We start from the raw sequence: 22,803 nt of genomic DNA on the forward strand, positions 1-22,803 counted from the left end.
AATGACCTACTAATCTCCTGCCCCTGTTTACTCTCACCACGAGCTTGAACCAGGATTTTTTTTTTTGTAGGAAATAGTCTTTTACAAAGTCGTTGATTATATCCTACATGGAAAAGAAGATATTAAAGTTATCCCGTGAGTAAGCAACTCTAGTGCCATGTCTAGTGCTATTTCCGTTGACTATCCGTAACACAGCCTGATAAGATCTGATCATCACAGGGTCACAGCTGAAGTAACAATGGAACATGGACTTGTAGGGTTAAACACATATCAGGGTTAAAAAGGTTGGTTGCCTCTATTTATCCGGAATTCATAATATAATTTAACAAGCAGGCCCTATTATCACTGTGAAGGCACCCACTCAGAAGTAAAGTCACCACATCTGTAGATACAAGTCCATTTCTATCCGCTTCTGCTCTACATCAACAGTTTTCCCATCCTCCCATTCAAAAGTCCTTTCTCCTGCCCTTTTCAGTCTCTGGTAGGATCTCTGCCCCCCATATCTTAGGCTTCGCGTAAAAGCCAACTCTTCCTCCTGTGCACTACGTCCAGGCCCAGTAATTCCTGTTTACGATGCCTGCCCATGTACCATACTGCCTCCCTTATCAGCCCTTGGGTGCCTCCTTCCACTTTGGTCTCTGCTTTCCTCCATTCAGTCCCCCATATATGACATGGCCAGGAGCTCTCAGTTCGTCAATATAGCTGCCTCTCCTTGTGAAAAATTTCACCTTAGTCAGAGCACACCAGTACTAGTAGCACCAGTGTGCAACAGCGAGTACGATACCTAGCCTATTTTTTAAAAAAGCTAGGGCTGGAAATCTTGACTACATCTAGGTCATCTATTGCTTTGTATCTGTTTACTTTTGATGGTGAGCTACTCCACAAAGTCTGCAAGACTAAAGGACTGTTACATTTCCCTTCTTTCCACACTGCCCTTTCTTTCTTTCTTTCTTTCTTTCTTTCTTTCTTTCTTTCTTTCTTTCTTTCTTTCTTTCTTTCTTTCTTTCTTTCTTTCTTTCTTTCTTTCTTTCTTTCTTTCTTGTTGACTATTGAAGTCACTAAATACACAACCAGTATCATTAACTAGTAACACTTTGTTACAGACAAGATGAAAAATTGGTAACTGACTGGAATACTCCATGCAATATTGAAACCTCTGAATCTTCAAACTCATCACTTGCTTCATCTGTCCATAAGACTCTGAGCCTATGAATTTTAACTCACACAAGTAGATCCTTTGAAATCTACAGGACTACCTGTCTGACTAAGGATTAGATGTCTAAGTGCATGTTGCATGATTACTCAGATATCTTCCATCTCCACAAAAATCTCCAGGAAATATATATATTCTCCATCTTTTGTTTTATTCAGAAACCCAACAGCAGATCACTGGGCACTTGCTACTGGACTCCCAACGTATGTCGCTGAAAGTGGCTTTGTAAGTATTTTACAAGGGCTTCACTGTGGATTTCCGAAAGTCAAATTAATTTATCCCCTTTAACTACCTTTAAAATTGACTGTTTTTGAAAGGCGGTAATTGAACTTTATGCAACCGTTTTGTAAAACGAAATATTTTTATGATCTTCTAGATCTGCAACATTATGAATGCCTCTGCAGATGAGATGTTTAAATTTCAGGTACTGTGAAACTTAGCACAGCTGTTAAAAACAGAATTGTTAACATAAATGTAATTTACGTTATCTTTTTTATACGTAGAAACTTTTGGCATTACTGAATTCACTTAAGAAAAGCACTGGAGCATTTAGAAAATACATTTTATATAGTTAACGTCTTTCTTCTTTCTCTTGCTTCAAGGAAGGTCCTGTAGATGACTCAGGCTGGATAATCAAAAATGTATTATCTATGCCAATAGTAAACAAAAAAGAAGAAATTGTTGGTGTTGCCACATTTTACAACAGAAAAGACGGGAAGCCATTTGATGAACAGGATGAGACTCTCATGGAGGTACAAGTGGTTACCAGCTCTGAAAGTAGCTTAGATATTAAATGGGAACCCTGCTTAAGACTCAGTAATTCTTAGAAGTACATGTGGTCTCCAGTATTGTGCACCGCCCCCCATATATTTTCTTTGTTTGTGGAGTGTAACCCAGTAGCTCTAGGTCTCAGAAATTGCTTTATATAGAGATTGTAGGCAACTGAAGAGTTCGTGGTAACATGCCCTGAAGGGAATTGTACAACACCTGACAAGCATTTTGAATAGCTAGATCTTGTGCACGCATCCAGAACTAGCAAAATCATTTGTACTATCACCATCAATTTATTGCCATAATATTGCCAAATCCTGACTCCTTGGCCCTCTACAGTGAGACACATTGTACAACCTGGAGAGACATCTCAGCTGTGTATGCTGAAAGTAAATGGCTCTTTGGGCAGCTGCAGAGCACCTATGCAGCTGCCTCAGTTTTTTGGAGCACAGCACAGTTTCAAAGAGCTTTAAGCCAAAAGAAACCGCTTTCTTTTGATGGCTGTTGATGTATTTCCAGCCAACCAGCGGGACAATTGTTCCCTTAAAGGCTCTAAAGAGCCTTCTTTAGATAATCATAACAAAAAGGAACTCAAGATAGATACTTCCAGTAAAGTCCAGTAAAGTTACCTCCAGTAAAGTCGAGACCTAACTTTGTTTAACAACCTCTTATGTCGTCAATCAATCTGTGTCCCAGTATCTCTTCTGAATGATTCGTCTTGCAGTTCTTATGTCTCCCTTGAGAAAATATGATTGTTATCGTTAAAGTTTTAAGCTTGATCCTGAATTATTACTCGCAGGCTTAGTCACAAAGGCCACCAAGGCATTACTCACTCAAGCAAGCATTCTCACTCAAAATTTGCAAGAACAGGAAACTTTGTTACTACTCAGCAAGTGGAAAGGTTCCTCTTCCTCAAAGAGGAACTTGTAATGCCAATGAATTTAATGGTAGTATGGCAGTTTCCGTTCGCAAATTAAAACCACCTACTACCTATTTATAAATTTTGGGCCATATACACTAAGCGAGTGTGCTGTCTTTTTCAGTAAACTCTGGGAGGAAGCTTTTGGTAATAAATCTTTTGGTAATAAGATGTGTTAAAGTATGATGATATTGCCATAATATTGCCAAATACTGACTCCTTGGCCCTCTACAGGGCCAATCAATGACATACTTTAAAGTGCTTAAGGATTGTTCCATTGTTTCTTGTCTTTTTTAAGTCTTTGACCCAGTTCCTGGGGTGGTCTGTCCTCAACACGGATACTTACGATAAGATGAACAAGCTGGACAATCGCAAGGACATTGCTCAGGACATGGTGTTGTACCACGTGAAGTGTGATAAAGATGAAATTCAGGAAATCTTGGTACTGCTTTTCAGTTTATAATCAGAGAAAAAATATTTCATGCTTAAATAGGAACTCCGCCTTCAATAACTTGAATTTATTTAGCATGTTTTGTTCCAAAGCGTGTTTTACTACGTGTACTTCTAAGGCACACCTCACCACAGAGTGAGCTTCCATACATAATGCCCCCCCACCTCAATTGTCTCCAGCCCTAACATTGGCAGAGCTGTGATACAACCTTTAATAGGTACAGATCCATGTAGATATTTCCAGGGAGCCTCCAGAGCTTCATTACCTAAGGCCTGCACAGAGAGATGCTTCTTTATATGTGTCTTGAAGCAGATCTGAAAGAATGGGATTGCTGAAGAACTTGTGCAATTAATTTTAAAGAAGCTTCAGACATAGAGGTACACTTTATCATTGCGATGCCGTCACCTCTGGGGTTTGAGAGCAGCAGCCCTGTGGCCAATCAGTAGCTCAGCATGCTACACTATTGTCTGGCAGCGTTGTAAGCCGTTAGCTAAGGAAAAGCAAATGGTCAATACTTAGCATTAAGAACATATTTCAATACTAGCCTTACAAACTCACAATAGTGTCAGAGAGTAAAAATGGGTTCTTTCCTTCTTGGGCCTTATCAGGGATAAGCAGTTTTGAGGGACAAATCAATTCTTCACTACACAACACCATTAGCTATAGGTCCGTTTCCACAGATTTCACCGAAACCAAAATCTGAGAGTTTAGCTGAGCCTACAGGACCTCTACTCCTTGTGATGAGACTTGAGACAGACAACCCATCTTGATCATCAGTCCCCAGAATGAGTTTGGAGGACATAGGTTTTCCGCTTGACAATGGAGCCAGTTCTCTATTGAGATGAGAGTGATGCAATGCACTTGGGAACCTACCCCGGCACTCAGAGTCACTTTATAAGTAAAACTGCCCCTTAAGATAGGAAATCTAAGTAATGTTCAGGGGATGATTTGTGTTTGAAAGTTGGACTAGCTACCGCCCAAAACGCATGCAGCTTTAGAGATGACTGTGGAGTGGCTAGTAAAATTAACATGTTCGTGATCTCTGTAGCCAACAAGAGAGAGGCTGGGGAAAGAACCAATGGAATGTGAAGAAGATGAATTAACGGTATTACTGGTGAGTTCCCATGAACCGATGATTTCACAGTAAAGGCAAATAAGAATGCGTTTGGCAGATGTAGGAGAAAGCTAACCAAATTATTATATTGAGACCCCCCTCAGCATAGTATCTGCTTATCTTCCAACAGAAAGCAAACAACTCCCTCCTTCCCAGACGTACACACAGTCATATAGCTTAGCCTAGGATAGGTTACAGAGTAACAGCGTGTTAGTCTGTATTCCCAAAAAGAAAAGGAGTACTTGTGGCACCTTAGAGACTAACCAATTTATTTGAGCATGAGCTTTCGTGAGCTACAGCTCACTTTATCGGATGCATACTGTGGAAACTGCAGAAGACATTATATACACAGAGACCATGAAACAATACCTCCTCCCACCCCACTCTCCTTCTGGTAATAGCTTATCTAAAGTGATCATCAAGTTGGGCCATTTCCAGCACAAATCCAGGTTTTCTCACCCCCCCATCCCCTTCCAAAAAACCACATACTATTGCCAGTAGAAGAGTGAGTTTGTGTGGGGCGGGGGTGAAAAAACCTGGATTTGTGCTGGAAATGGCCCAGCTTGTTGAAAGCTCATGCTCAAATAAATTGGTTAGTCTCTAAGGTGCCACAAGTACTCCTTTTGATTTTTGACTCTGCCATATGAAATCCAATTGGAGAGAAAGATCTCTTCTACTAAATCCCTACAGAGAAAACAAAATGGACTGTCATTGGAAGAAACAGTTTTGCCTTTATTGTTACCTAAAAGGTACACTGCAATACTGATATTTGAGTAATCTGAGAGAATGCAGAAGCAATAATTTGGTGCCCTGTGGAGAAGACCTAGGTGGTTTTTTTTTTTTGTTTGTTTGGTTTTTTTTGCGGAATGGCACACCCAGCACGGAAACAAGCCAATCTGTTTCTTTTTCAGAAAGAAGAACTGCCAGACCCCATTCAGTCTGAGATCTATGAATTCCACTTCTCCGATTTCAATTGTACAGAACTAGAGCTTGTGAAGTGTGGAATTCAAATGTACTACGAGCTTGGAGTGGTGAAAAAGTTCCAGATTCCACAAGAGGTAGGTGTCGAATTCTGGTGAGATGTTACTGAATGATGCCTGGGGCTCCCAAACTAGTTAAATCCCATTGGGATGGTAAGGTGCCTATTGGAAGGGTAAATTGGCTATAAGGAAGAAGTTGAAAGCCAAGAGCATCTTTTGAATTACGTTTCTCTGCGTCAATACTGGAAGCAGTAGTGTCAACAAAATGCTATTAGAGCCTGGCAAGTGACGTTTATTGCTCTCTAGTGGTAACTGGCTTTGGTAGGGCTGCAAACTCAGAGTAACGCCGGAGATTCTCCACTCTCCTTTTTCGGTAGTTATTTACTTCGGTAGTCATTTACACTTGGACAAACAGCAACCACTATTTTAAGAGAATGGAGGATTCTGATTTGGTACAATTTTACTCAGGTTAAGTGAATATAAGACGAAACATAATGGATCAGATCTAATGTCCATCTAGCCCAGGATCCCGTCTTGTGACAGTGGCCAGTGCCAGGTGCCCCAGAGAGGAGTGATTACAAAATGTGTCAGGCAATGGAGAATCTGAGTGCCAAATGAAACTATGAGTGTTGTTGCCATCACTAATAGTTTTCGTTCTACCTTAATAAAACAAACAGCTAAATCCCAGAGATTTTTCGAAAACCAGAATAGGGCAGTGACTGTATGGTAAGCTCTATGGTTTACACAGTCTCTGCACACAAGTCTGAGAACACGTCAACTCTCCGCACTCATTCACTTCAGTCAGAACTGTGGAGGCTTGATAGAACAGAGGTGGTACTGATAACCTTGCCGAGATTAGTGCTTAATGAGGCTCAGACAAACTTGCAGGGTTGCTTTGTTAACATCCCTTAGCACCGCTGGAGTTTAGAAGCAAAAATGTACATGTTTATTCTGGGTATTCGCCAAGCTCTAAATAAGGTTAGGAAGAAACTTCTTCTTGGAAGCATCTGCTACCAGTCACTGTCAGACAGGATATCAGACAAGACGGGATCACTAATGTGATCTTTATTATTAACATTACAACTTGATAGTAAAAACTAGGCTTCCTACTTGGGCCAAGAACGACAGCTCTATTTGCTAAGTTTTCAGCACTAACTTGCTCTGAGCTAGAAAAAAATCACTGACTTTTTCTTACTCACATGCACCATTCACCTCGCATACCTTTGTGACAGAGCCGGGAAAAGAGCGAGAGGGGAAAAGACTGATTCTAAACAGGGCTCATATCTGTAAGTAACATATTACTTTGCTACTCTACTACCAGAGCCTTCTGAAACATCTAGTCCTTTGTCTGAAAAAGCTAATTCTTAACATTACTGTAAGGTGGGAATTCAACAGGAAAGAGCGATGCTAACAATCATAAATGGATTCTTTCATTTTGTTAACCAATGTGCTATAAAATATTGTGTCTATAGAGAGAAAATAAAATTTTAAAAGTTTATTGCTAAGTGTATCACAGTACAATCACTTTCACGCAATTGCTTTTGTCTGCCGTAACTCCAAGCTTGCTATGTAACCATACACATCTTTCAAAAGAAGGTTCTAGGTTATTAATCAGAATATTAAAATAGTAGGGCAAAATATAACAGAAAATGGATCTTAGGGGTGGCATTAAGAAACAGTGAACAAACATATTGACAGAGTCAGACGGTACCCATAAGACATCCCCAACAGAAAAAGTAACAGAATGCCACTAGCCATCAGCTACAGGCCCAGACTAGACCCTTTCCAGGGCATCATCAAGGATCTACAAAGAAGGGTACCAATCATGAAGGACTATTTCCCCCTAGATTACTCAAAGCTTCTTGTCAACTTTTTGAAATGGGACACTCTCATTATACCTGCTCCTGTATCTTCCACTCCATGGATCTGATAAAGTGCGTTTTAGCCCACGAAAGGCTAAACGCAAATAAATATTAGTCTCTAAGGTGCCACAGGGATTCCTCTCTGTTTTTGCTGATACAGACTATGACGGCTACTACTCTGAATTCTGTTCACTGTTCTTCTATTTGTACAGGTGCTTGTAAGATTCATGTATTCTGTCAGCAAGGGTTACAGAAAGATTACGTACCACAACTGGCGGCATGGCTTCAATGTAGCACAGACTATGTTCACGCTTTTAATGGTATATCTTATGTACAACTACTATGTTTTCCCTTTTAACTCCAAGGCATAGTTCTATTTACAGCGATTCATAAGTTGTCAGTAGGAATCTAATGAGTTTTCTTACAAGTATCTGCGAATATCCTTTCGGGAAAAAGTCTTGTTCATAAACTATACAAAAATTAATCCGGGAAAATATTCACACAAGGCAAGTGGATTTCGGTCCTCGTCTAGTGGGTGATCCACATGAATTTATGACCCTGATATTATTTTAGGTGATGAACATAGTCCTTTAGGTCTAGCAGCAGAGCCTCATACTGCAGACACCCAAGAACAGCTGTTCTCGTAGAACCTTTCCCTTCAAGGAATTTTATAAAGAACAACAGTCCAACTTGAGTGGTCTTAAATGGAGGAGAAAACAAGACTAGCCACACTGAATGCTTTTATGATGTAGCAGGACCGGCTCACTTTCTGAAGTGCTAGGGAGCTGCAAAAGGAATTAGACATGGTGCCTCCGTGAATTCCCCTGGGGCAACGGGACTCCATGCCAGGTTCAACAAAGATCTGTGCTTAGACAGTTTCAGCCCACCCATGGGAGGTGCTTCTCCTCTGAGTCCATCTCGAGAGGGGATGGGTGTGGATATATTAGCTTAGCTCAACATGTCATTCAGCTCCTACGGTGATAAGTAACACGGACACATAAAGATATCTCCTATATGTAATTAAGATACAAACATGCGCTGATCTTGAGATGTTTTTCCCCTTTCCTTTCTGCAATTCTTGTGCTAATTCTAGTGTAAGTTTAACGCCCTCGTGGCCAAGATGGAGTCTGCCCTGCAGGCAACTCTGCCCAAGAGACGGCGCGAGCAGGAATGCAGCGGCAAATAGTCCGCAAAGTGAACACACACACCAAACAGGAAAAGTACAATGCAGATAATTAAGGGATATATTAGGGATGAGAGGACAAAAACAACAAGGGGGAGCAGTAGAAGGGGGTTACATCCAAACTAGTGGTAGCACAGTCTGAAAGGGTAGACACGGAGCAATATGGCTCCACGCAGCGATCAGACCTCCTGAGCAAACAAAAGTCTTGGGTGCTTCTGTTCCCCTTAAGCGTCAGTATACTTTCCCCAACAACCCCCTCCGGGGCCTTCTTCTGCCGCTTCCTGCAAAGCTACACCGAGCAACAAGCTCCCCTCTTAACTAACTAGCCGCCTCCATCCTTATTATTATTATTATTCCCAAGCAGAGTTACAAGCCCCAGGACTCACAGACCCATGCGTCTCTGAGGAGAAGTGACACTGGGTCAGGCAGGCTCTGTTTCCTTCACTTTTTGTCCAGGGCCCCCCCAAGACTGAAAATATTTAAATGGGCCATGTTCTCTCAACCCCCAAGGGCTTACACTGCACTGTGTCTTCTATCTAGCTTCACAAATTCTACGCTTAGTTCTTTAATTGTGTTTAGCGTAATAGACTCCTACTCACCTAGCAGACTCACTCTGACTTAGTGTCTATCAGAAAGACTAATGAAAGCTTGTGATTCTCTCCCCGTAGACTGGCAAACTGAAGCGTTACTACACAGACCTTGAAGCCCTTGCTATGGTAACTGCAGCTTTGTGTCATGATATTGATCACAGGGGCACCAACAACCTTTATCAAATGAAGTAGGCACTTTTCTATTCCTTTAAAAGTTTCCATTCATTGTGTGCATATAGTCGTGGAGTGGGATCGAACTGAATTCACACCACATCTAGCCTCTTCCTACTGTCTAACCCTTGGAACAACTCCCTCGCTTCGGCAGGCCACTCCTGCTCTTGGTTTTCCTATTAGGACGGTAGACTCAATCTATCTCAGTGCTACGGAAGCAAAATTTCTATAGCGCGGGCAATTGGTGTTTGGCCAAAACAGCAGTTCGTTTTTTAAGATGGGACATTAGATACTAGAGGTGGAGGCCAAATGCTACGCATGACCCCCGAAAGCTTGTGCTTCAAAGTGGGAGCCAGGAGTGACCTGGTCAGAACGAACCCGCTGGGTTTCTAAGCAGCAAGTTGGATCAGTGTAGCATGGATAGTTACTCAGACATTCTGCTCATGGGTATAGTCTCAGGGAAAGCACACAGCGAAGAGCATCACACAACCTCACTATTGCAGTGGCTGGACGAGTAATGCACCTGCATGGTGCTTGCTTTGTTTATCACCCTAGTGCTCTCATGAAGTGGTGGGACTCGCTCACACCCACTTCCTGTACAGGATTTAGCTTTGTGCAAAGATTTGACCGTCAGGGATTCAACCCCAGGCTTTGCACTGGGATAAAATGTAGGAAAGTGTGCAAGGACTACTGCTTTTGCTGTTGTTTTAAATCAATAAAATATCTTGAGTTTGTAAAGTAGAATAAACTTGTTCACGTTTATAAATGAGGGCCAATTATACATGAGTACGTGTTTAGATGGTTCACAAGTATTGCAGTGACGATTGTTACAGCTCTTTAAAAAGCCATAAGAATCTTTTGATCAATTGATAAGCCAGTTAGCTAAAATGTTCTCAGTAAACCCTTTATCCACTAGTTAAACCTAGATCTAAACCGTAAAAACCGAAATATTAAAATAAGACACATTGTAAAACTCATTAGCCTTGCATTAACTTTTGAATTTTTTAATTACACAATTAGATCTCAACATCCGTTAGCAAAACTTCATGGTTCATCAATTTTAGAGCGACATCACTTGGAATTTGGCAAGTTCTTGCTTTCAGAAGAGGTTTGTAATGCACATTTTTATAGAGGCGTTTTATGTGCTTTCAGTTGAATTTTAATTATTCAACCCTGTGCAGTTTCACTTTGCAGGGGATTGTCCCAACATTTTTCTTGGGTTCAGACCTCTGAGGACTTGAATTTATTCCACCAGGTCAGTTAGACTTTTACATATGACCCAACTTCAAAGTCAAAGTGAGATTCGGTTAATATGGCAGAGTTTCTCTTGGCTTCGTGGTGAAACCATGAAGAACTAAAAAGTTCAGCTGCTTTCCTGTCAAAGCTGTTTTCCTGTCCCTACCGAAATGCGGCTTCAGGTGCTACGGCAATATAAATGCGAAACAAATCAGCCCGAGATTGCTCTAGATACTTATGAGCCTTTTCCCTTAATACTGTCCATGAATGTGATGGAACTGAAACCAGACGACATGGGATTCATGAAGCTCTAATCCTGTAAAGGAGACTCTTCAATTCCCATGGTTTATCAGACACTTCCAAATAGCCGAAGCCTCTGAATACTTCCCTGTACTGCAGACAGTCCCTCTAACCTGAACTTTCAATCCTCTAGCTAGAAACAGTGAAAGACATACCTGCAATTTCTGCAATTCAATATGTTCAGTCTGTACATAAAAATACTTTGCACTTACACAACACACGCCATCTCAGGCTCTCACGGCAGTTTACTGGTTTGCCTCACCATTTTTTAATGAGCTAGGCTTATGTTGTTTCAATTCTACAGAAAGGGGGAAATGGAGGTGCAGAAGTTGAGTGAGTTGCCCAAGTTTTAACAGGGTCTCTGTAACAGACTCAGGGGGAGACTTTGACCCAAAGCTCACAACTTTCTTAAGTAAGAGGACTCGGAACCCACAACACCGATTGACTGGCTTTCCTTCCCCCTCTATGGACCAAATCGTAACAAACTCTGTTTAACTCTTACCTCGAGCAAACTCCTATTGAAAACAATGGGGATCCAGTAATATCCTGAGTCAGTACTTCAGAGTACTGGGCCTCATCCCATGCCCATTTAAATAATTAGGTGTCTTTCCATGGACCATGGGTATTGCATTGAGCCCAGTATTGGCTATTACTGTAGCTGGACACGTTGAACAACGAATTAACTCCCATATTCTGGATAAGCATTGCACGGGATGTTCAGAATCACATACTAAACATTGTTTTCCTTTAGTCGCTAAATATCTACCAGAATCTAAACAGGAGACAGTTTGAGCACGTGAATCATTTGATGGAAATTGCGATCATAGCTACGGACTTGGCACTTTACTTCAAGTAAGTGAGTCATAATTTAGTGCGGTGTAAATTTTACCTGAAATTGCAACAGCACAACTTTTCAAATTGTAGTTACAAAGCGTCAACCTCACGAAAACCTATTTTTGCAACATTTAAGTGATTTACAATTATTTACAATAAATACTCTATCCTAATTAAAAATTCAAATAAGAATACATCGTTGTGGTGGGCACTTGGCTGGGGAAACGTAGCCAAAAAGACATTGGTGTTTGACGGTATTAGCTCGAGAGAGTTGTGCCAATTAGTTTATACACACAATCCTGAGACATGTTTGATGTTGTCTCGCTGACATTGCAACAGTGGGTGATATCCCTTAATGGGCATTACATGGCCTGGGCCTAGCTCGCAGTTAGTGATGGAAAAGTGGGAGGTGAAATCCAGAAACCTACTCCCCTAGCTCCTATTCCGTTCCTCCTCCGCCTCCCCACAGTTGGGTAGTCGTTTGTCAACCCCTACCCGTCATGCTCTTGCGACTAAGATCCTCCCCCTCTACTCCTGCTTCTGCACAATGAGCAATGTAGAAAACAGGGCTTATCCAGTGTTCAATGGAATTAATGGAAAGACTCCCTGGCCTCTGACCATTGGAGGGTAGCAGCATGTAGGAGCTCATTCCTCGTAGATAAGAAATTGTTGAAATGAGGGATTGCTCAATGGTTCAATGGGAAAACAAAATGAGGTCTGATAACTCCATATTTAATGCTTTCATATTCCTACATCTTTGGGTGTTTTGAAGAAAGAGAACTATGTTTCAGAAGATTGTTGATGAGTCCAAGACGTATGACAATGACAATGTCTGGACTGAATATTTGTCTCTGGAAACGACAAGAAAAGAGATTGTCATGTGAGTAAATAAAAATCTCTTGATAAGCAAATGGTAAAGTGACAACTATGCCTGTATTAAATAAGTGTCTATTAAGAATAGCTTGCATAGCATGCGGTATTTCCTATAAGGAATATTACGCTAACATTTTAGTATTAAAGGTCTCTCGGAGCCAAAGATGCTTTGCATTCTGGGTTATTCTTGAAAAGAAGCCAGAAAAAGATATTAATCTCTTTTTATTTTCCTCTGTACTAAAGAATTATATGGACACATAGCAGAATTTTGATTAACTGTGTGAGTAGGATGAAGTCACAACTAGATATGTGTCAAAATAATCTTTAGATTCAAATTCTAATTCCAAGTATCCACTTTTCTCTTTTAAATTGCTTATTACGTTTGCATGTTTTTATGGCAACTTTCAAGATTAAGAGAATCCGATGAGTTTTAGGGTGCAGCCGTTCCATAACAAAAGCTAATGTTATTGCAAGCCCCAAGCAGAACCAGAGAGTCTACTGATGAAAAGTTGCAAGAAGTCTGCTTTGGCTTAAACTCTAAGGGAGGCCAAAGCCTCCCTATTGATGAAAACAAGGATAATATTTGGAAAACAGAGTGCAATCCAATATGAATTTGAAGCCTGGTATACACCAGCTCTGCCCTTTCATTGCTGTAGCTAGTGTCTACACCACAGGAACATAGAGCAACCCTCATCACTGGCGAGAAAAAGTTGAAAACAAGAAGCAAGTACACCCTGAAGGTTCACACTAGAAGGCAAATAGAAAGAACACAACTTTTACTTTAAAAAAAAATCAGGATTTTTAAGCTAAAATGATTTCTGAATCCTTGGGATTAACAGTACCAGACAGCTAGAATAGCACAGAGGCCTGAATGCTCACCACCTGTATAGAAGTGACTCCCCCCGTCCACCCCCAACACAGGGTGGGGAAGAGTCATACTGTGTGAAGCTCTGATGATGCCAAAGACCAGGCCCAATAACGGTCAACTGAGTCAGGAGGTTTGTGGTGTGGGAGTCACAGGGAAGAGAATTAAAACAGATTCCATATGAGAAGGGCCTTATCAAATTCACCGTCCATTTTCGTCAATTTCCGTGTTACAGGATTTTTAAAATAATAAATTTCATGATTTCTGCTGTGTTATAATTGTAGGTTATTCTGTGTGGGAGGGGTTTGCGGTACTGCTACCCTTATTTCTGCGCTGCCACTGGCTCTGTCTTCAGAGCTGGACTCCCAACCCATAGCTGCTTCTTCAGCCGCCCAGCTCTGAAGTCAGCGCAGAAATAAGGGTGACCACCTAAAATAACCTTGTGACGCACCTGCGACCCCTTTTGTGTCAGGACTCCCAATTGGAGAAATGTTGGTTTCCCCATTAAGTTTCTCTAGTATTGGGTAAAAGCACACAAAGAGACCAGATTTCACTGTCCGTGACGCGTTTTTCAGAGCCAGACACTACATATCAGATGAATCCGATGAAGTGAGCTCTACTTCACGAAAGCTTGTGCTCAAACAAATTTTTTAGTCTGTAAGGTGCCACAAGTACTCCATGTCTTTTTAAAAAGACTGAGACTATTCAGTCTTGAAAACAGATGAATAAGGGGAGACCGGACAGAGGTCTAGGAAATCGTGAGTGAAGAAGAGAAAGGAAGTGTTATTTACTGTTTCACATAACACAAGAACTAGGGGTCACCAATGAAATTAACAGGCAGCAGGTTTAAAAACAAAAAAAAGGAAGTACTACTTCACACCACACAGAGTCATCTTGTGGAACTCATTGCCAGGGAAATGCTCTGGAGGCTAAATTTATATAGCGTGGATTCAAAAAATAATTAGATAAGTTCATGGACGATAGTTCCATCAACGGCTATTAGCCAAGATGGCCAGGGACGCAACCCCATCTCCTGGGTGTCCCTGAGCTTCTGACAGTCAGAAGTTGAGAGTGGACCACTCAGTAATGCCCTGTTCTTTTGATTCCCTCTGAAGCATAGACCACTGTTAGCAGACAGGATACTGGTTTAGTTGGACCACTGGTCTGACCCAGTATGGCCGTTCTTGAGTTCATTAAATTTTGATAAGTGTCTAGTAATAATTAATAGTGGTCAAGCATATGTTCTGTAGTACTTGGAATAATTAAACACAGACATAAAACCTCAAAGCAGTCTGCTACAAAATCTTTGTTAGGAAGTTTACATGAGATTTGTGAGAATTAGCAAATTAGTAATCACAAAACTGTTTTGGTGGCAGGCAAGAAACACAGTTACACTAGGTTTAACTCAAGATAATACTGCATACTGTCTGGCCCTAGTTTACAAAATGTCTTATGCTGGTTCTCGGAGAGAAGTGGCAAGTGTAGTACTCTTAAATTGCAGAATAGACCCTGGATCCAATGGAAACAGGACTGAGTGCTTACAATACAAACTAACTCTGGTTCTTATTCTGGTCTCCAGGGCTATGATGATGACTGCCTGTGACTTATCTGCGATCGCTAAACCCTGGGAAGTGCAGAGTAAGGTCAGACGCTTGATACACAATGTACTCCAATATATTGAAACGGTCTGTTGTCTGAAACCTGCATGAAGGAGGCTTCTCTTTACTTTTGCTGACCAAGTTTTAAACAATGCTGGTAGAAATGATATTTTTAGCTTGACGAGCCGAGAGCTTTTAGTTTGATCTTATTGTATGAGCAACGATGAAAGAGATGAGGCGTCAGGGCTTACAAACACCACATCTTTCCTCCCAGTATTTCAATCATAGAATATCAGGGTTGGAAGGGACCTCAGGAGGTCATCTAGTCCAACCCCCTGTTCAAAGCAGGAACAATCCACAATTTTTGCCCCAGATCCCTAAATGGCCCCCTCAAGGATTGAACTCACAACCCTGGGTTTAGCAGGCCAATGCTCAAACCACTGAGCTATCCCTCTCCCCCAAGCTTTCCATAGAAGCTTTTTATGGTGTTGTATAACATTGAATAATGTAAATAAATGTAAAGTAAAAGTAAAAATAAAGAAATCTAAAGACCGCACTCAGTGGTAGGATTAGTATCACAGAGCGACATTAGAGAAAACAGTACTGGCAACTCTGACTTTATTGTTAGTCTCATAACATTCAGGGTTTTTCTTAAAGCCCGCACTCCTGGAATGACGTGGCTCAGAATCTCAAGTAACTTTCACTTCAAAAAGCATTTAGTCCTCATTGTTACAGAAAGTTTAAATCCCAACTGCACAAAACCATAAGAAAAACTCTATTTATATTTTAAAACCTCACTTTTTCGGTGTTGCAGGGAAGAGACGTTAAAGCTTCACATTGGTAATACTTGGAAAGGGCAACTGTGTCTTTGAGAATGTAACAAAGAATCCACTAATGCTGTGAGTGTCTCCACCCTAATCCAAATTTTAAAGTCCTGTTAAGGAGCATCGGGGACACTCATAGGCTGATGTGAAGATTTTGCTGGCAGTCACAGAGTTTGATTATGCATATCATAGCCCTAGGGCTTGTCTGCACAGCAAGCAAGCCTGCAAATCTGAGGCACTAACAGCGTGCCTTGAAACAACATCCGAAACGGGAAATTGCTACAGAGCAATAGCAGAGTTCACATGGGACAGGTTTCAGAGTAACAGCTATGTTAGTCTGTATTCGCAAAAAGAAAAGAAGTACTTGTGGCACCTTAGAGACTAACCAATTTATTTGAGCATGAGCTTTCGTGAGCTACAGCTCACTTCATCGGATGCATACCGTGGATACTGCAGCAGGCTTTATATTACACACAGAAATCATGAAACAATACCTCCTCCCACCCCACTGTCCTGCTGGTAATAGCTTATCTAAAGTGATCATCAAGTTGGGCCATTTCCAGCACAGATCCAGGTTTTCTCACCCCCTCACCCCCCGTCCAAAACCACACACAAACTCACTATCCTGCTGGTAATAGCTCATCCAAACTGACCACTCTCTAAGTTTAAATCCAAGTTTAACCAGAACGTCTGGGGCGGGGGGGTAGGAAAAAACAAGGGGAAATAGGCTACCTTGCATAATGACTTAGCCACTCCCAGTCTCTATTTAAGCCTAAATTAATAGTATCCAATTTGCAAATGAATTCCAATTCAGCAGTTTCTGGCTGGAGTCTGGATTTGAAGTTTTTTTCTTTTAAGATAGCGACCTTCATGTCTGTGATTGCGTGACCAGAGAGATTGAAGTGTTCTCCGACTGGTTTATGAATGTTATAATTCTTGACATCTGATTTGTGTCCATTTATTCTTTTACGTAGAGACTGTCCAGTTTGGCCAGTGTGCATGGCAGAGGGAGATTGCTGGCACATGATGGCATATATCACATTGGTGGATGTGCAGGTGAACGAACCTCTGATAGTGTGGCTGATGTTGTTAGGCCCTGTGATGGTGTCCCCTGAACAGATATGTGGGCACAGTTGGCAACGGGCTTTGTTGCAAGGATAGGTTCCTGGGTTAGTGGTTCTGTTGTGTGGTTTGTGGTTGTTGGTGAGTATTTACTTCAGGTTGGGGGGCCCTTGTCTGTAGGCCAGGACTGGCCTGTCTCCCAAGATTTGTGAGAGTGTTGGGTCATCCTTCAGGATAGGTTGTAGATCCTTAATAATGCGTTGGAGGGGTTTTAGTTGGGGGCTGAAGGTGACGGCTAGTGGCGTTCTGTTATTTTCTTTGATAGGCCTGTCCTGTAGTAGGTGACTTCTGGGAACTCTTCTGGCTCTATCAATCTGTTTCTTCACTTCCGCAGGTGGGTATTTTAGTTGTAAGACAGCTTGACAGAGATCTCGTACGTGTTTGTCTCTGTCTGAGGGGTTGGAGCAAATGCGGTTGTATCGCAGAGCTTGGCTGTAGACGATGGATCGTGTGGTTTGGTCAGGGTGAAAGCTGGAGGCATGTAGGTAGGAATAGCGGTCAGTAGGTTTCCGGTATAGGGTGGTGTTTATGTGACCATTGTTTATTAGCACTGTAGTGTCCAGGAAGTGGATCTCTTGTGTGGACTGGACCAGGCTGAGGTTGATGGTGGGATGGAAGTTGTTGAAATCATGGTGGAATTCCTCAAGGGCTTCTTTTCTATGGGTCCAGATGATGAAGAGGTCATCAATATAGCGGAAGTAGAGTAGGGGCTTTAGGGGACGAGAGCTGAGGAAGCGTTGTTCTAAATCAGCCATAAAAATGTTGTCATACTGTGGGGCCATGTGGGTATCCATAGCAGTGCCGCTGATCTGAAGGTATACATTGTCCCCAAACGTAAAATAGTTATGGTTAAGGACAAAGTCACAAAGTTCAGCCACCAGGTTAGCCGTGACATTATCGGGGATAGTGTTCTTGACGGCTTGTAGTCCATCTTTGTGTGGAATGTTGGTGTAGAGGGCTTCTACATCCATAGTGGGCAGGATGGTGTTATCAGGAAGATCACCGATGGACTGAAGTTTCCTCAGGAGTCAGTGGTGTCTCGAAGGTAGCTGGGAGTGCTGGTAGCGTAGGGCCGGAGGAGGGAGTCTAAATAGCCAGATAATCCTGCTGTCAGGGTGCCAATGCCTGAGATGATGGGGCGCCCAGGATTTCCAGATTTATGGATCTTTGGTAGTAGATAGAATATCCCAGGTCGGGGTTCCAGGGGTGTGTCCCTCTGCCATGTACACTGGCCAAACTGGACAGTCTCTACGTAAAAGAATAAATGGACAGAAATCAGATGTCAAGAATTATAACATTCATAAACCAGTCGGAGAACACTTCAATCTCTCTGGTCACGCAATCACAGACATGAAGGTCGCTATCTTAAAAGAAAAAACTTCAAATCCAGACTCCAGCCAGAAACTGCTGAATTGGAATTCATTTGCAAATTGGATACTATTAATTTAGGCTTAAATAGAGACTGGGAGTGGCTAAGTCATTATGCAAGGTTGCCTATTTCCCCTTGTTTTTTCCTACCCCCCCCCCAGAAGTTCTGGTTAAACTTGGATTTAAACTTGGAGAGTGGTCAGTTTGGATGAGCTATTGCCAGCAGGAGAGTGAATTTGTGTGTGTATGGGGGTGGGGGGGTGTGTGAGAAAACCTGGATTTGTGCTGGAAATGGCCCACCTTGATTATCATGCAGATTTTAGGGAGAGTGGTCACTTTGGATGGGCTATCACCAGCAGGAGAGTGAGTTTGTGTGTGGGATGGTGGAGGGTGAGAAAACCTGGATTTGTGCTGGAAATGGCCCAACTTGATGATCACTTTAGATAAGTTATTACCAGCAGGACAGTGGGGTGGGAGGAGGTATTGTTTCATGATCTCTGTGTGTATATAAAGTCTGCTGCAGTTTCCATGGTATGCATCCAATGAAGTGAGCTGTACCTCACGAAAGCTCATTGGTTAGTCTCTAAGGTGACACAAGTACTCCTTTTCTTTTTTCACATGGGACGTTACTGTGTGACAAATTGGCATGTTTTCGATTGACACCCTGATTTGCCATGCAGTCACTCGTAGTGAAGACAAATTGAGTAGAGAATCAGATGCATCCTGCTAGGAGAATCACTTAGCTGTAATATGGTGTTTGACAGATATGATTGCAAAGGAGCAGGGACTGGAACGCTCCTGTTAATGGAGACGAAGTGTTTCAGATTAAAATCCCCAAACTGACTGTAGCTCTTATTCCAACATAGGTAGCGTTCCTAGTAGCTGGTGAATTCTGGGAACAGGGTGACTTGGAAATAAGTGTACTTCAGCAGCAGCCAATCGTAAGTAGTACATGAGCTGCTGAAAGCTAAAATCAGTTCATTTCCTTCTAACAAACTTCTTCATTGACAGCAATTCATGAACAGGGCTGGACGCTTTGACAACATGGGAGGTCCTGGGGGCGGGGGAAAAGACCCCTGTAATAGACATGACAGCTGAGCTCAGTAACTTATAGGTCACAGGTTCCAAAATCTAGCTCAAAATCTAGCTCTGCTAATGAATGCGCTTGAAAAAAGAAAAAAAAAAGGGAAAAAACTGAAATGTTTGTTTCGTTCATTTAAGGAACTTTAGGAGCCCCTTAGCATTTATTGAGAATACAAAGATCATTTAATCCGGTACTATGGTGAGGGGCACAATAGAAAACAATATCCAGGAACAGAAGTGGAGAAGAGCGACTGTAGCTTGTTAAAGAAAAATTATGACAATAGCTAGCCCCATCAGTTCATTGTTTGTGTGGGAGAAGGAAGAGGTCCGAAAAAGAAAGCTTTTGAGAATGATACAGAAGTGTTAGGCTGATTTGCAACACCCTTCAAGGCGAAATAGTTCTAAAAGAAAAACAGAAGGAACTCCAAAGAAATCCTGTTCTCTTTCAGCCTATGATGGACAGGAGAAAAGCTGCTGAGCTTCCAAAGCTTCAAGTCGGTTTCATTGACTTTGTGTGCACGTTTGTCTATAAGGTAAGTGTGTTGCGCAGCAGGGAATGAATGCTTGCTCGTGCAGCAGCAATGAATTTTTTTTAAAAGTACTTTAGCAAAAATTATATAAGTAAGTGTCTCTCCCAGCAGGGAGACTTAACCAACAGCGAAAATATTAAGCAACGAGAGACATGCTTGTCTTCCCCTCACCAAAGACACTGTCCAGGATTGTTACTTTTATTATTTAATGCACGTTATGTTTTGCTATATGGGATCACATCCTCTGCCTAGCAAAGCAGCTTTACACGACACAGCAGTGGAGGGCAGCCTTGATCCCAGCTCAGAGGGCATCCAGTGCTATAGGTGTTCTTTATTCTGTGATCCTTGGGCAGCTCAGCCTCACAGTGCCTGACAACCCCAGGCCTGGTCAATTGTATAGAGCCATCTTTGAACCTCTGGTCATGAACTGCACTGGACCTAGGAAATAAAAGCCAATATTCTACATCAAACTGCATATAGGGCAGTGGAGTAACAGATGGGCTGGTACAACAATTCCACTCCTATTGAAATATGACATAGCGTGGGCTCAGGGTGTTTCTTGAGCGGCCCACAGGATCTGGTCCAAGAGGTAACAAAAGCTGAACTGGATAAATTAATGGAGGATACGTCCATTAATGTCTATTTGCCAAGATGGTTGGGGCTGTAACCCCATGCTCCGGGTGTCCCTAGTCTCTGACTGCCAGAAGTCAGGAGTGTAAAATCGCCCTTTTCTGTCCACTCCTCCTGTAGCTCTGGGAGTGGCCACTGTCGGCAGAGGGGATACTGGGCTAAATGGACCATTGGTCTGACCTAGTATGGCCGTTCTTATAAAAAAAACCTTCTAAAGCTCTGGGATGAAAATCAGGGTGGACAACTCTGCTTCTCCGGCACAATGGAACTTTCCATCCTAAGGGTAAAGATTGTCTGGACAGAAGACAGAGGTTTCCTTAGAGGCCAGCCCAAGAGCTCTTCTTCTCTCCGAGGTCCAGGGGTAAGGCTGCCAGTGCGTACAGTCCTGTATTAGAAGGGATGTCACATCCTTTATTTAAATAAAAATTTCTTGCCCAGTACTCTCAGTACAGGATGTTTTTATCCCATGTTTCAACCACGGCGGTGCAGCATGCCACTGACACTTGAAAGCTAGGCTGGAGTGGTGTTCTGGTACTTTACTTTGCAACGTGCCAGGCTTTGGCAACTTGACCAGACACATGCCACTCAACTTTAGCTCAGCCACCACTGGGCCGCCCCTGGAAGTTGCCCCTCACCGCCATTGAAATTGGAAGCGACACGCCTGCTGGCTGCGGCAAAGTCTCCTCCATCTACTGCATTTCTCCAGTCCACACCCCATCTGCCAACCGCCCCACCCCGGCAGAGCACAGCTGTATCGTAGGTGGAGATGAGTAACTGCAGCCTCCCACTTCACTCCAGGAGGCACAATGACCGTCTGGGTTCTCTGCAGCACCAGAACTGGAAGCAGCCTGAGCAGACCCCTGGGAAGGGATGGAGTAGCGAAATCAAGCCCAGGGACATTAGAGAGCTGTCCCATATTTCTGAAATACAGTATTGGCAGCCCTTCCCAGAAGGGTGGGGGAAGCCTCAGGACCTACTTTGCGCCCTGGCAGGCATAGGAGAGGGGGAGAGGCCTCAGCCGCAGGCACTGCAGAGCTCGAAGTGAGTCAGCTCCTCAGCAGGCTCTGAGCTCCAGCCCCAGGGCAATGAAACAGAGGAAGAGGTAACTACTGCAGTGGTGAGGGAGGAGGCTACCGCTCAGCCCCGACTGCCTGTACCTCCTAGCAGGCCTGTCAGTACTAATCTGCCCCCAGTGATTCCTCAGCTAGGTTTGATGTGGCAGTAACTAGATCTAGCAGGATCTCTTGAAACAGTTTCCATTAGGAGCCTCAAGCTGCTTCCCTCTCCCTGCTGATGGGTTCTGAACTCAGAGGGAGTAAACACTCCCTCTAATTAGCTTTAAGCTTTCTTGAACTACAGCTCACTGAATGCATCCGATGACGCTCACAAAAGCTCATGCTCAAATAAATTTGTTCATCTCTAATGTGCCACAAGTCCTCCTTTTCTTTTTGCAGATACAGACTAACACGGCTGCTACTCTGAAACCTCTAATTATCTGGTACTCCAGTCCAGGGCCAGACCTGTAGCTGGCACCCTTCGTCAGGAAATTAACCCCTTTCCAGCCTGAACTAGCAATAGGGGCAGGCACCTGGTGGCACAGGTGTTTTGAATGAGCCGCACTGGCTAAGTCACTGTTGTACTGTTTATTTGGTATGCTTGGTTCAGGAATTTTCACGTTTCCACGAGGAAATTCATCCGATGTATGAGAGATTGCTGAACAACAGAAAGGAATGGAAGGCTCTTGGTGATGAGTATGATGCAAAAATGAAAGCGTTGGAAGAAGAGAAGAAAAAGGAGGAGGAAAAAATGGCTGCACAGCAAGGTCAGAAATACTTACAATTTTAATACTTCAGAATCTACTCCTATGGCTAACTCCCCTACCCCACCAGTCCCTTGTGTAAATTAATGTCTCCAGACTCCCAGCTCTTTCCACACTTGTGCATTTTGTCCAATAGCTGAAGCAAAGGGTTGGATACAGGGGAAATTCCCAATCTGAACTAGGCCCATGACTCACTCTGCCAAGGTCCCAGGTCATAATAGAGAATGGCTTCAAAACATACAATTGACATCTCACATGGTTACACGACTCCAGAAAGGCCATCTGCATAAACTCCTCTGTGGAGGAGATCTCATGTTGTAATTGGCTAGTTAACACCTGTAAGTGTGGCAAATAGTGCTGAACACTACTGATCCTTGCCTGGACTTGCAGCTCAGCTACAACAGTTGGCTGCACTGAGTCAGCTTTGTAGTGTAGTCTACGGGGGAGAAAGGACACATGCTTGAGAC

The 22,803-nt window shown here is 42.7% G+C and overlaps 1 protein-coding gene across 1 annotated transcript in view; it reads left to right on the forward strand.

The window, feature by feature from the left end:
• Positions 1-22,362, forward strand: part of PDE6B (phosphodiesterase 6B) — a 29,778-nt gene extending 7,416 nt beyond the window's left edge. The window contains exons 6-21 of the mRNA XM_077818056.1: positions 71-135; positions 1,372-1,438; positions 1,590-1,637; positions 1,816-1,965; positions 3,202-3,345; positions 4,403-4,468; positions 5,380-5,526; positions 7,523-7,630; positions 9,162-9,271; positions 10,275-10,362; positions 11,542-11,642; positions 12,397-12,504; positions 14,942-15,005; positions 19,141-19,215; positions 19,807-19,890; positions 22,183-22,362. Coding sequence (XP_077674182.1) covers positions 71-135; positions 1,372-1,438; positions 1,590-1,637; positions 1,816-1,965; positions 3,202-3,345; positions 4,403-4,468; positions 5,380-5,526; positions 7,523-7,630; positions 9,162-9,271; positions 10,275-10,362; positions 11,542-11,642; positions 12,397-12,504; positions 14,942-15,005; positions 19,141-19,215; positions 19,807-19,890; positions 22,183-22,362 — 1,605 coding nt within the window. The remainder of the gene's footprint in view (positions 1-70; positions 136-1,371; positions 1,439-1,589; positions 1,638-1,815; positions 1,966-3,201; positions 3,346-4,402; positions 4,469-5,379; positions 5,527-7,522; positions 7,631-9,161; positions 9,272-10,274; positions 10,363-11,541; positions 11,643-12,396; positions 12,505-14,941; positions 15,006-19,140; positions 19,216-19,806; positions 19,891-22,182) is intronic.
• Positions 22,363-22,803: the final 441 nt, after the last annotated feature.

The sequence above is a fragment of the Eretmochelys imbricata genome, chromosome 5 (genome assembly GCF_965152235.1).
Source record: "Eretmochelys imbricata isolate rEreImb1 chromosome 5, rEreImb1.hap1, whole genome shotgun sequence".
In the NCBI taxonomy this organism is placed as follows: Eukaryota; Metazoa; Chordata; order Testudines; family Cheloniidae; genus Eretmochelys; species Eretmochelys imbricata.